Source organism: Danio aesculapii, chromosome 20 (assembly GCF_903798145.1).
Source record: "Danio aesculapii chromosome 20, fDanAes4.1, whole genome shotgun sequence".
Classification (NCBI taxonomy): domain Eukaryota; kingdom Metazoa; phylum Chordata; class Actinopteri; order Cypriniformes; family Danionidae; genus Danio; species Danio aesculapii.
In genome coordinates this window covers 50,902,349-50,917,348 of record NC_079454.1, presented here as the reverse complement: position 1 = coordinate 50,917,348, position 15,000 = coordinate 50,902,349, and the positions used below count along the sequence as shown (strand labels likewise).

General features: G+C 36.9%; 1 protein-coding gene across 1 annotated transcript in view; it reads right to left on the bottom strand.

Moving 5' to 3' along the window:
* slc24a4b (solute carrier family 24 member 4b) overlaps window positions 1–15,000 on the bottom strand; it is an 85,926-nt gene that overhangs the window by 63,219 nt on the left and 7,707 nt on the right. The window contains exon 2 of the mRNA XM_056445419.1: window positions 7,633–7,746. Within this exon, the coding sequence (XP_056301394.1) occupies window positions 7,633–7,746 (114 nt within the window). The remainder of the gene's footprint in view (window positions 1–7,632; window positions 7,747–15,000) is intronic.

The window sequence follows — 15,000 nt, the reverse complement described above, 5'->3', positions numbered from 1 at the left end:
GATAAAACATGCTAAAACGAGTAAGAAAGCATGTTTAAGTGGTATAGCTACTCACTGAGCATTATACATATGTTAACAACATGCCTCATAAAACATATAAAAATGGTAGAACTTGTTAGCAACAGGTTAAGCACGCAAGCATTTGGATAAAACATGCTAACACCTTGCTAAAACATGTTATAAAGAGTGTTTAAACATTAAAGATTTGACCTGTCAGTGGTGCACATGCATAGTAGGAGTGAAATTGTGGATTTCTTTTTTTTTTTTTATTATTTTACTTAAACACACTGAAAAGAAACAGTGTCATGTAAAAGGTGTTAAATGCTAAACATTTTTGTTGTTTTAACTGTCTGTTAAATAAGAATAAGAAATCATTCTGTTGCTGAGGGCCATTATAGTTTAAAAGAAAGAATGGAATGACTGTCGGGCAGAAGGGAAATTGAATTAAAAAGCCCAGAAAGATAAAGTGCGCTGATAAACAGTGTCAGCTTTGCACATGAGTTTGCAGTTCTGTCTTTCTTTACTTTGTCGTACTTTTACCTAAGTAGGATGGAATCTGCGCAATATATTATGCAAATAAAATGAATTTTGATAAATAAAATTTGATTCAGCTTAAAAAATAAGGCAACCAGGATTTTTTACAGTGTAGTAAAGATTTCATATAGCCTATTTCTAATTTTAAAATATGGAAAGCTGTAATTTACTAGTTTATTTTCTTTACATGGGCAATATGTTGTTTATTGATGTATTAAATAAAAGGTTTCAAGTATTAAATTAATGCTTATGTGCCTGACTTAACCTTAACAAACAAATCATAATATTGCATTGGAATATGATCCACTTACATTGTATTTACAGAATTTTTACAAATTACAATTTGTGACCCGGTGTGTGAAAACCAGGCCAAATCTAATTCTGAGATCAAGTTTGATTGTAGCCATTCATTTCCCTGTGATTTCAGTTGTTGACATGGTTAATATTAAATACATATATTATTATTATTTTCACAGACTTTATTCTTTATTTCGGCAACGCAGTGGAGCAGTAGGTAGTGCTGTTGCCTCACAGCAAAAAGGTCTGTGTGGAGTTTGCATGTTCTCCCTGCGTGGGTTTCCTCCGGGTACTCCGGTTTCCCCCACAGTCCAAAGACATGTGAATTGGGTAGGCTAAATTGTCCGTAGTGTATGAGTGTGAATGAGTGTGTATGGATGTTTCCCAGAGATGGGTTGCGGCTGGAAGGGCATCCGCTGCATAAAAACATGTGCTGGATAAGTTGGCGGTTCATTCCGCTGTGGCGACCCCGGATTAATAAAGGGACTAAGCCGAAAAAGAAAATGAATGAATGTTCTTTATTCCATGTAGAAAACAGTACAATACAAAAAAAAAATTACTCCAGCTATTTTCACAGACTGGGTTACATTTTTAACATTATTAAGCAATTAACCTAAATATCGTTACCATATCTGCTTCGGGAGAGACTTGGGGTGCGAAGAACTGTCTGACTGCTTTGATTTTTGCAAGCTCTGTCATCGTGGAAATGCTGCTCTCCAGAGGCATGTTGTCCCACAGACCACCAAGAGCCACAGAGAACGCTCTCCAACAAATAGTGCAGTTGGCTTAATAACAATTTCTAACACTCTGCAGCCAGGTATTAGTTTCCTCCCACTCTCTGCAGTATTTTTTCAGTCACTTGCGTTTAAAACTCTGAAACTTTAAGACGCGGAGGGTTACCTGGAGAAGCATCTGCCATCACACTCTTAAGTTTCGTACTGAATTTAAAATATTGCTTCTTACATATAAAGCTTTAAATAATCTAGCTCCTGTTTATCTAACCAATCTTCTGTCTCGCTACAATCCAACTCGCTCTTTAAGATCTCAAAACTCAGGGCTTCTGGTAGTACCTAGAATAGCAAAGTCGAGTAAAGGAGGTCGAGCCTTCTCATTTATGGCTCCTAAACTCTGGAATAGCCTTCCTGATAACGTCCGAGGCTCAGACACACTCTCCCAATTCAAAACTAGATTAAAGACCTATCTGTTTAGTAAAGCATACACTCAGTGCACCATTAGCGGGCTTCCACACAGGTTATGCATCTTGTTGATATACACTGTGAACATCAGCTACGCTAATTATTATCTTTATTCTCCATTTCCACCTGGGGATACTCTTCCCGTGGCCCTCAGACTATGCAGAGTCACTGATTCGATCCAAGACCAACGACGAGATGATCCCAAGGTTTCCATATCCTAGACCAGGCCGAATCCTGAGCAGCTACTGTGGTGGTCATGGAGGAGTGGAGAACATGAGACTGATTCCTGTGACGCTCCAGAGACAGACGAGTCTTCGCTGAGGCCAGCTTCCAGCCTCCGCCACTGAGACTGCAGCTCTGCACAAGACGTTTGGCCAGCGGAAAAATTAAAATGGTTGTGCTCAACTGAGTCTGGTTTCTCTCAGGTTTTTTTTCTTCACTTTCGCCATTAGTGAAGTTTTTTTCTCTCTCTGCTGTCGCCACTGGCTTGCATGGTTCGGGATCTATAGAGCTGCACATCGTTGGATTTGCTCTTCAATATTTGGACTCTCAGTAGTGATTATTAAACCACACTGAACTGAGCTGAACTGAACAGAACTTAACTTAAACACTACAAACTGAACTACACTGTTCCTATTTACTGTGACCTTTTATGTGAAGCTGCTTTGACACAATCTACATTGTATAAGCGCTATACAAATAAAGGTGAATTGAATTGAATTAAACACTCTGTCAAGACTTGACAGAGTCTGCTTAAAAGACCCGCCCTCCTCACTGGACAGTTAAAAAGACCAATCAAACCAACGATGACATTAAGTATTAACCAATCAAAAGTAGGAAATGAGGCATCTTCATAAAATGCGTGTGGGATGATTTGCATGAAAAGCTACTTTAAAAAAAATTATAAAAAATACTGGACAAAACCCGTCTCGTATCGTTTCAAAACAGGACGCGCAATTTCATTCTCAAATACGGGACAACTTCGTATTTTAAGGGACGGATGGCAACCCTACTGCTAAATTATGATAGCAACATCCTGAAACATAAATATATTAACATGTTTTTGATTTTTTTTTTTCTGTAGAAAACAAGACTTCGTATTAGGTGATTTTGTTTCTAAAGTAAATGTAGCTTAATCGAAGAACTTTATATTTATGTAAATACAACACCAATACCAACGTAAGAAGTGCAAAGCATTGCCATCTCATGCAAAGCAGTCACTGTCTGATATGGTTATGTATTTATGCTAAAGCTGAGCAAACAGAACATCCTCAGCTAAAATTAGACTTTTAATTTGGGTTCGAGAGAATTTAATGAGAGCGAACGCAGTCAGAATAACAGCCGTAAGTCTGGGACGGAGAAAACTACTGTCAGCTAAACGCAGGCCTTTCTCTCCGGACCAAAGCTGATTAAAACTTCCACAAGTGAACAGCAAAGTCACATTAAACCTTCGCTTAAATCTCACTGGAGTTACGAAAAACAGCCTGACACGGAGTTAAAATCTGGCCAAAGCTCTTAGTGTACACTTTAATGCACTTCTGTGAGGCTTTCCATCTGCTGATGAACCAAAAACACATGATAACTCCTCGTGGGTCATTAGTGGAGTCTCAAAATCTGAAATATAATCCTCAGAGCTCAATCCAACACTTCTGACACAAACCAGAGCAGGAGTGCAACACGTCTGAAAACTATCATCTATAAATGCACACAAAAGGATCGCAAACAAACTGAAAACACTGAGATTGTTGTTAAATAATAACCACGTTGGAGACAAACTGTACAAGAATCATTGTATCCTTTTCTAGAAGACAATTCATCTTTAAAACATTTACAGTAGGTCTTTAACCAAATCAGCCAGCTTTAGGAGAATCAACATTTGCCAAAAATGTTTAATAAAGCCATTAATAGTGCTATTTTAGCATCAATGAAATGTTATTTAGAAAAAGATTTTCATGCATATTTTTAATTTTAGCTGCACTTACAGTATTCCTAAATTAATTTGATATAGGTAGTGTATATACTACACTAGCAAAATACTAATACATGTAAGCAACTTGCCGAAACATGCTAGTAAAATACAAGACCATACTGAAAATTAACCAAAACAGGATAAAAACATGCTTGCGAATATCAAAAACATTTTATATACAAATGGTACTAAAACCTGCTAGCAACATTTTAAAACCAGAAACATGCTAGCAACTCTATGCTCTAATAACAATGTCCTGAAATATGGCACCGAGATACTAAAACATTTTATGAACATGCTAGCAAAATCATGCCACAAAAAGGTTAGCAAAACACTATTAAACATGCTATATTCCTAAACTTGTGTGGTATAAACAACAACCTGCTAAACGATGCTATTAACTTGCTATAATGTTAAATGCTAAAACATGTTTATAAAGTATCTAAATCTAAAACATGTGACTGTCTAAAAATTTTTTAGAAACAAGTGGTGAACATATTAAAACCTACCATCAACATGTTAAAACTAGAAACATGCTAGCAACATATTAACATGAACACGTTAAACATTAGCATGTTAGCAACTTAATGTTCCTGAAAAGATGATATGAGCATAATAAGCATGCTCTGCTAAAAATGTCCTGAAACATGGCACCAACATACTAAAACATTTTATAAACATGGTAAAACATGCTAGCAAAATCATGCTACAAAAATGTTAGCAAAACACTATTAAACATGCTATATTCATAAACTTGCGTGGTATAAACAACAACCTGCTAAAAGATGCTATTAACTTGCTATAATGTTAAATGGTAAAACATGTTTATAAAGTATCTAAATCTAAAACTAGCGACTGTCTAAAACAATTTTTAGAAACAAGTGGGGGACATATTAAAACTTATTATCTACATGTTAAAACTAGAAACATGCTAGCAACATAATAACATGAACACGTTTAACATTAGCATGTTAGCAACTTAATGTTTCTGAAAAGATGATATGAGCATAATAAGCATGCTCTGCTAAAAATGTCCTGAAACATGGCACCAACATACTAAAACATTTTATAAACATGGTAAAACATGCTAGCAAAATCATGCTACAAAAATGTTGGCAAAACACTATTAAACATGCTATATTCATAAACTTGCGTGGTATAAACAACAACCTGCTAAAAGATGCTATTAACTTTCTATAATGTTAAATGCTAAAACATGTGCATAAAGTATCTAACTCTAAAACTTGCGACTATCTAAAACAATTTTTAGAAACAAGTGGTGAACATATTAAAACCTACCATCAACATGTTAAAACTAGAAACATGCTAGCAACATATTAACATGAACACGTTTAACATTAGCATGTTAGCAACTTAATGTTCCTGAAAAGATGATATGAGCATAATAAGCATGCTCTGCTAAAAATGTCCTGAAACATGGCACCAACATACTAAAACATTTTATAAACATGGTAAAACATGCAAGCAAAATCATGCTACAAAAAATGTTGGCAAAACACTAATAAACATGCTATATTCATAAACTTGCCAAAACATGGTATAAACAACAACCTGCTAAAAGATGCTATTAACTTGTTAAAATGTTAAATGCTAAAACACATTTATATAGTATATAAACCTAAAACTTGATGCTCCTGACAGGACATGGTATCAACGTAATAAGCATGCTCTTCTAATGTCCTGAAACAAGACACCAACACATTAAAACATGTTTTAAACATGCTAGCAAAATCATGCTACAAAAATAGTAGCAAAAGACTATAAAATGTCAACAGCTTGCTAAACATGCTTTATTAACAAACTAAAAATAAAACTTACTATCAACTTGTTATGCTAGCAACATGATAACATAACCACATTAAACATTAGCACCTTAATGTTCCTGACTAGACCTGATATGTTAATAATAAGCATGCTCTTCTAACAGTGTCCTGAAACATGGCACCAACATACTAAATCATTTTATAAACATGGCAAACATGCTAGCAAAATCATGCTACAAAAATGCTAGTACTTTTTAAAATGTCAAAATCTTAATTTTTTCCTGATTTGACCTTTAAAAACTTCAGCCTTCTAGCTTTTAAAACTACTAGATTTCACCTTCAGCTAATGCACACTGGCAGGACAGGGTTTCTCTTTACACCATGCTAACAATGAAAAATAATTGGTAAAATATGCTATAAACATGCTAGCAATCTGTTAAAATAATGTATACTAACAATGCATTAAAACATGCTTGAACTTAACAAATCGCTAGTTAACATGCTAAAAATGTGATAAAACATGCTAGCACTTTTAAAATGTGAAAATCTTTCATTTTTCTCCTGATATATGTCCTTCAAAAACTTCAGCCTTCTAGCTTTTAAAACTCCTTGACTTCACCTAATGCTACTACACACTAGCAGGACAGGTTTTCTCTTTACACCATGCTAACAATGAAAAATAATTGGTAAAATATGCTATAAACATGCTAGCAATCTGTTAAAATAATGTATACTAACAATGCATTAAAACATACTTGAACTTAACAAATCGCTAGTTAACATGCTAAAAATGTGATGAAACATGCTAGCACTTTTGAAATGTGAAAATCTTTCATTTTTCTCCTGATATGACCTTCAAAAACTTCCGGTAGCTTCTAAGTAGCTATGTAGCTTTTAAAGCTACTTGACCACCTTCAGCTACTGCACGCTAGCAGGACAGGTTTTCTCATTACTGTACATCATGCTAACAATGAAACATCCTTGGTAAAATATGTTATAAACATGCTAGCAATCTGTTAAAATAATTTAAGTTAACAATGTGTTAAAACATGCTTGATGTTGACAAAACCCGTGCTAGCTAACATGCTAGCACTTTTAAAAAATGTGAAGATCTTCCATTTTTTTCCTGATTTAAAACTCCTTGACTTTATCTTCATCTAATGAACATCTGCAGGACAGGTTTTCTCTTTTCATTAATGAAAAGTCTAATGAAAACGTCCTTTGTAAAATTTGCTATAAACATGCTAGCAAGCTGTTAAAATTATGTACGCTAACAATGTTTTAAAACGTGCTTGGTGCTAACAAATTACTAAACATGCTAAAAACATGCTAAATTATGCTAACACTTTTTAATATGTGAAAATAATTAATTTTCCTCCTGATTTATGACCTTCAAAACCTTAAGACTTCTAGCTTTTAAAACTCCTTGACTTCACCTTCTGCTACTACACACTAGCAGGACCGGTTTTCTCTTTACATCATGCTAACAATGAAAAATCTGTGGTAAAACATGCTATGAACATGCTATTAATCTATTAAAATAATGTATGCTAACAATGTGTTAAAACATGCTTTACATTAGCAAATCGCTAGCTAACATGCTAAAAACATTCTAGCACTTTCTAAATGTGAAAATCTTTTATTTTCTGCTGATGTGACCTTCAAAAACTTTAGACTTCTAGCTTTTAGCTTTTAAAACTACTTGACTTCACCTTCAGCTACTACACGCTAGCAGGACAGGTTTTCTCAACCAACTTCAGAGCTTGAGTTGATATTTATTTTAGATAGCTCAATGGCTTGGCATTAAAGGTCTATCGGTTATGATCAAACTTGAATTTACTGTTTCTCTCACCAGGCTCAGTGCAGTTCTTCTCCTCTGTGGTGTTTTCGGGTGTCGATGACATCAGTCTCCGCCCCCATTGGTCATGTGACTCCATGTGCCACTCCTCCATGATCATACCATGACCTGCAATAACAAAAGACCGATAAACAAACAATATTTGAAGAAAGTCACGTGGCTTTGGAGCATCAAATATGATCACAGTCTACTTTTGGGTTGAAATGTATCTTTAAATAAGTCAATATTACCATCACTTTGTATGTTTTTGCTATATTTTGGCGGGAAAACAAATAATATAGCCACAGTAATATGTTTGATAGTTTTATAATGACATAAAAACCTATAAACCTAGTAATTTATTTACTTCAATTCTGTCAGATAATATTTATATGAGATGCTGTGATGTCAAATAAATATTGTAAATTCACAATGAACTCTTGTTTTGCATATGTATATATACAGGGGGTGTGAAAAGTATTCAGACCCCCTTAAATGTTTCACTCCTTGTTATATTGCAGCCATTTGCTAAAAACATTTAAGCTCATTTTCTTTCCTCATTAATGTCCACACAGCAGCCCATGCTGACAGAAAAACACAGGAAAGTTGACATTTTGCAGATTTATTAAAAAGAAAAACTGAAACTCATTTCTTAAATCATTTTAACAAACATTTTCATTGTAAAATACTACAAATTATTGTGAATATTAAACTATTACTTTTAATTATTTCAACTACATTATTACATTAGTATATTCAAAGAAATAACTGAATTTTTTAAAAATAATTACTATGAATAACACTATATAATTGTAAACTATATATATATATATATATATATATATATATATATATATATATATATATATATATATATATATATATATATATATATATATATATATATATATATACACACACACACATACACTCACTCACTGGCCTGTTTATTAGGTACACCTTACTATTACCGGACACTCTTTTGCCTTTAGAACTGCCTTAATCCTTTATGGCATAGATTCAACAAGATACTGGAAACATTCCTCAGAGATTTTGCTCCAAATTGACATGATAGAATCACACAGTTGCTGCAGATTTGTCGGCTGCACATCCATGATGCTAATCTTCCATTCCACCACATCCCAAAGGTGCTCTATTGGATTGAGCTCTGGTGATTGTTAATGTCATTTGAGTACGGTGAACTCAATGTCATGTTCAAGAAACCAGTCTGAGATGATTCGCGCTTTATGACATGGCGCGTTATCCTGCTGGAAGTAGCCATCAGAAGATGAGTACACTGTGGTCATAAAGGGAAGGACATGGTCAGCAACAATACTCAGGTAGGCTGTGGTGTTAACATGATGCTCAATTGGTACTAATGAGCCCAAAGTGTGCCAAATGAGTTCCAAAGAATATATCGCCCACACCATTACACCAAAACCAGCCTGAACTGTTGATACAAGGCAGGATGGATCCAGGCTTTCATGTTATTGGTGCCAAATTCTGACCCGACCATCTGAATGTCACAGCAGAAATCAAGACTTATCAGACCAGGCAACATTTTTCCAATCTTCTATGGTCCAGTTTTGGTGAGCCTGCGCGAATTATAGCTTCAGTTTCTTGTTCTTAGCTGACAGTAGTGGCACCCGCTGTGCTGCTGTAGCCCATCGGCCTCAAGGTTGGACGTGTTGTGTGTTCAGAGATACTCTTCTGCAGACCTCAGTTGTAACGAGTGCTTATTTGAGTTACTGTTGCCTTTCTAGCAGCTGGAACCAGTCTGCCCATTCTCCTCTGACCTCTGGCTTCAACAAGGCATTAGCGCCCACAGAACTGCCGCTCACTGGATATTTCCTCTTTTTCAGACCATTCTCTGTAAACCCTAGAGATCTGTAAATCCCAGTAGATCAGCAGTTTCTGAAATACTCAGAGCAGCCCTTCTGGCACCAACAACCATGCCATGTTCAAAGTCACTTAAATCCCCTTTCTTCCCCATTCTGATGCTCGGTTTGAACTGCAGCAGATCGTCTTGACCATGTCTACATGCCTAAATGCATTGAGTTGCTGCCATGTGATTGCTGATTAGACATTTGCGTTAACCAGCAGTTGGACAGGTGTACCTAATAAAGTGGCCCGTAATGGTGTTTATATATAAATATATTTATATATTTTTTTTAATCCAGCAGTATTTACAATCTAACAATTGTCTCCCACTGTCTCCTGTTCAGAGACTCTGCTATTTAAAAATGTCACACTGAGATGTATACACTGAGGAAAAAAGTAAGTAAACTTTGCGCCTATATAATTAAGATAAATGGCTTTGATGTGGAAATAATATAAAATGTGGGCCAATAATAAGGGCAGAGGAGAGTGACAGTATTGCATTTCTTTTCTCCTCGAGCTACAAGAGGAAAACAGGATTTGCCTGATTAGAAAAGGAGGGTTGCATAAATTCCCCGTCTTTGATCTCCTTTCCTGAACCATTATGAAGACATTGAGACACACACACACACACACAAACACACACACACAGAGAGAGAGACAGTTATTGTCATGAACAGTCATGAGAGAAGGAGGTAATTCAGACATTAAGTGCCATGATTTAAGATAACAGATTTACTATCGTCTGTATGCTATCTGTGCAGAAGAATCTATTAAGCTTCTTGTTTTTACTGTAATTAAAGTTTTGTTTTTGATTTAGATGGCCTACTTTGAAACTTTTAGGTTTGAATTAGCTTCTTTCTTTGAATCTGAATGAGCATTTCCCTTGCTAAAGACAAAACTTTAGGGAAAATGCCCCAAGAACAAGCAGGAACTGAAGACAGTTGCTGTAGAGGCTTGGCAGAGCACCACCAGGAATGAAACCCAGCGTTTGGTAATGTCTATGCGTTCCAGATTTCAGGCTGTAATTGGCCGCAAAGGATTTGCAACCAAGTATTAAAAAGTAAAAGTTTGATTTATGATTATTTTTCTGTCCAATTACGTTTGGTCCCTTAACAAGTGGGAAGCACATATGCAAACTGTTGTAATTCCTACAGCGTTCACCTGATTTGGATGTAAATACCCTTAAATTAAAGCTGACAGTCTGCAGATAAAGCACATCTTGTTCGTTTCATTTCAAATCGATTGTGTTGGAGCCCAAAAAATGTTAGAATTGTGTCGAAGTGTCGACATCCATACACACTCATTCACACACATACACTACGGACAATTTAGCTTACTTAATTCACCTATAGCGCATGTGTTTGGACTTGTGGGGTAAACCAGAGCACCCGGAGGACACCCACACCAACACGGGGAGAACATGCAAACTCCACACAGATATGCTACTACAGGTTTAGAAATCAGAAATCGAGACTCATCAGACCAGGCCACGCTTCTCCAACCTTCTATTGTCCAATTGTTACTACGGACAATTTAGCTTACTTAATTCACCTATAGCGCATGTGTTTGGACTTGTGGGGGAAACCAGAGCACCCGGAGGAGAGCCACACCAACACGGGGAGAACATGCAAACTCCACACAGACATGCTACTACAGATTTAGAAATCCACACAAAAGAGAGGGTGCCCAGACTTTTGCATGGCCTATTTTCAGGTTCGATTTCATTTCACGGTAACACTTTATTTTAATGGTCCATTTTAGTATTATCAGACTGTCTGCTAGATATCTGTTGATACTGCTCCTTCAACAGACATTTAACTGACTATAAGAAACTTCACAAGTACTGTACGTCAACTTACACTAACCTCAACCTAAGTCTACATATAATCTAATGAGAATCAGTTGCAATGTAACTTAAATTCAACAAAGACCAACAAAATTAAGTGTAACCCATTTCACACATCTCAATACTGCTACACTACATATTTCTGTCTGAAAAACATGACATTATCTAGCTTTCACTAGAAACCGAATGGCATTTCCCTGTGATCTCTTATAAAGAAAGAGCACATTATTATGCAGCCACTGAGGAGAGCCCAGATTTTTGCATAAGACTGTATATCTAGTTTTTTAATACAAAGAAATACACAAATTATATGACATGAAATCAAAAAGAAATGCAGAAAACAAGTAACAGAAAAAGAATATGACAGTCAGGCACAGCCAGGTGTGTGTGTGTGTGTGTGTCTATGTACATGTAAAGGTAACTGGATGGACAGATCAAAGAACATAAACAAGATACAACATCTTGTATACAAACAACATGTTTTTACTTTTCTAAAAGATCAGACTTTTCACTCAGTCGATGACAGACATACAGAAAACATCCCACAATGTTGCACTGAAGGAGTGACATGACTGATTTGAGAGTGTCAACTTGAACTAATAAACAGGAAACCCCCCTCAACAACCCCGAACACCTTAGTAACCTCCCTCGCATTATGGCAGTGAGTTTTGCACGCACATTTGGACAATTTGGAATGCATTTTTAAACAGCGCTGCTATAAAAGACTGAGATGAATAAATCTTGCATGAAATCTGAACACTTGCGTGTCCCTGAAACGATAACGCAAGTACAACCAGTCCAGCACACAATATATGATGACATGCACAGTGTTCAGTCCATATACCCTGATCTGAGCACAATATTTTCTGACACCGGAGGAATGTGACTTTCATTTGTCCCCGAGGAATCAGACACACACATGCCTGCCCAAAAAAGATAAATCACCAGAGAAAACAGCATTCGAATGTGACCGAGTGTGTGTGTAAAATGGAGCCAACTGTTTCCACACACTGACATATTTAAAGCTGCTGTATGTATGTTTTTGGACTCTTCTAAGGTATAAATATACCATAATATACACTTACCGGCCACTTTATTAGGTACACCTTACTAGTAGTGGGTTGGACCCTGTTCAGAACTGCCTTAATCCTTCGTGGCATAGATTCAACAAAGTACTGGAAATATTCTATATTTTCGTTAATATTGATGTGATAGCATCACACAGTTGCTGCAGATTTGTCGGCTGCACATACATGATGCGAGTCTCCCGTTCCACCACATCCCAAAGGTGCTCTATTGGATTACGATCCAGTGACTGTGGAGGCCATTTGAGTACGGTGAACTCATTGTCATGCTTAAGAAACCTGTCTGAGATGATTCGTGCTTTATGACATGCGTGAATATGTCAGAAAGGGATGGACATGGTCAGCAACAGGTAGCCTGTGGCGTTGACACGATGCTCAATTGGTACTAATGGGCTCAAAGTGTGTCAAGAATATATCCCCCACACCATTACACCACCATCACCAGCTTGAACCGTTGATACAAGGCAGGATGGATCGATGCTTTCATGTTGTTGCCAAATTCTGACCCTACCATCTGAATGTTGCAGTAGAAATGGAGACTCATCAGACCAGGCAACGTTTCTCCAATCTTCTATTGTCCAGTTTTGGTGAGCCTGTGTGAATTGTAGCCTCAGTTTCCTGTTCTTAGCTGACTGGAGTGGCACCCGGTGTGGTCTTCTGCTGTTGTAGCCCATCTGCCTCATGGTTGGACGTGTTGTGCATTTAGAGATGCTCTTCTGCAGACCTCGGTTTGCAAAGAGTGCTTAGTTGAGTTACTGTTGCCTTTCTATCAGCTGAAACCAGTCTGGCCATTCTCCTCTGACCTCTGGCATCAACAAGGCATTTGCGCACACTGGATATTTCCTCTTTTTCAGACCATTCTCTGTAAACCCTAGAGATCTGCAAATCCCAATAGATCAGCAGTTTCTGAAATACTCAGAGCAGCCCTTCGAGCACCAACAACCATGCCACGTTCAAAGTCACCTTTCTTCTCCATTCTGATGCTCGCCTTGAACTGCTGCAGATCGTCTTGATCATGTCTACATGCCTAAATGCATTGAGTTGCTGCCGTGTGATTGGCTGATTAGAAATTTGCGTTAACAAGCATTTGCACAGGTGTACCTAATAAAGTGGCCGGTGAGTGTATATGCCGATAACTAAAAAAAACATGTGAAGTAGACATACTCGATTATCTGAAAAACAATGCTAAATCAGTTATTCTGCCTATACATTTGCTTGAAAGTGGATGTGGCTAAATAATACAAGTATTACGTTAGCATTAGTTAACAACATGATGTAAACTAAGAATATATAAAACAGAACTGCAAGATATAAACTCTAAAATCTGACATTTAAACTCTCAAATATATCATCTCAGAGTGGTAAGAAGTAAACGAACGATATATGAAGCCAGAATTGTGATATGTAAACTAAGACTATATAATCTAAGAATATACAAACACAGAATTGCAAAATGTAAACATTATGAGCAGCTTTAAAGAGCCCCTATTATGGTGGTGATTGGTCCAATCAAATCACCCAGTCTGTTGTGATTGGTCAAATGGGTTCAGCGCGAGACAGAGAGAAACGCCTAACAAGGCTATAAGTAGCAGAGAGTATGTGAAACCCAATGCAGGAATGCAATAAAGCAGTTAAACACCAGCATATTCCTCTACTCTTAAACCTAACAACCAAGTAAGAACAAGTAACGACATTCAGTATTAATAAACACAGTGGCAAAAGTTGAACTATTTAGAAAACTGACTGCGCTGCATGTGTGAGGAACAGCTGATGGTGGCCATAGCAAAGACAAACGGGAGAGGATCGTGAATTCAGAAGCGCATTTAAATCAACGTGGTTTTGGACGCAATATGTGAACAGCCCCAAAAAGATTCAACCCGAGAGATGCAGTACAAGCACTGATCTATAATTGTGATTACAAGCTGCGCAGAGCGATTACAAATTTCAACACACAATTAAACACGTATTTTGCAAACTACAAAAAAACGAGGCAACCATTTTGTAGGGAAGGGCGCGTTCACGTTTTACCAGATTTGGCATCTCATATTTGGTGATGTCTTGTATCAATGTCGATACGAGCAGGAAAAACATCTGAACACAAAACGAATCATTTATTCAACTCTGAGTCGACTCTTTCATTTGAGAGTCAATAGTTTTAAACACGGTGGGCTTTCGGATTTTACCCTCAGCTGGATGTTTTCATTCATTCAGAGCTGTGTTACACACTGCATGGAATGGCATTTACAAAAACCTATAATAGGGGCTCTTTAAAACTCAGGTACACTTGCTCCTATTTATGTCATGAATCTGGCAACCTCGTTGTGCATTGTTTTGTCATCGGAGGGGCCGGGTGAATGAAAATAACCCTCTGCAATATGTTCAATCCTACTTACTGCTTCTTTAAGATATGAACACACACACACACACACACACACACAGGTTGGGTTTTCAAATCTAGCAGCCTACGCATATTATAGATGCAGTTTAGTTTTAAACAGCCTTAGTGAAACTGCAGTTGTGTCTCTCGATGTGTCGAATGAATATCTATACCACAACATCTCAAATATTTCA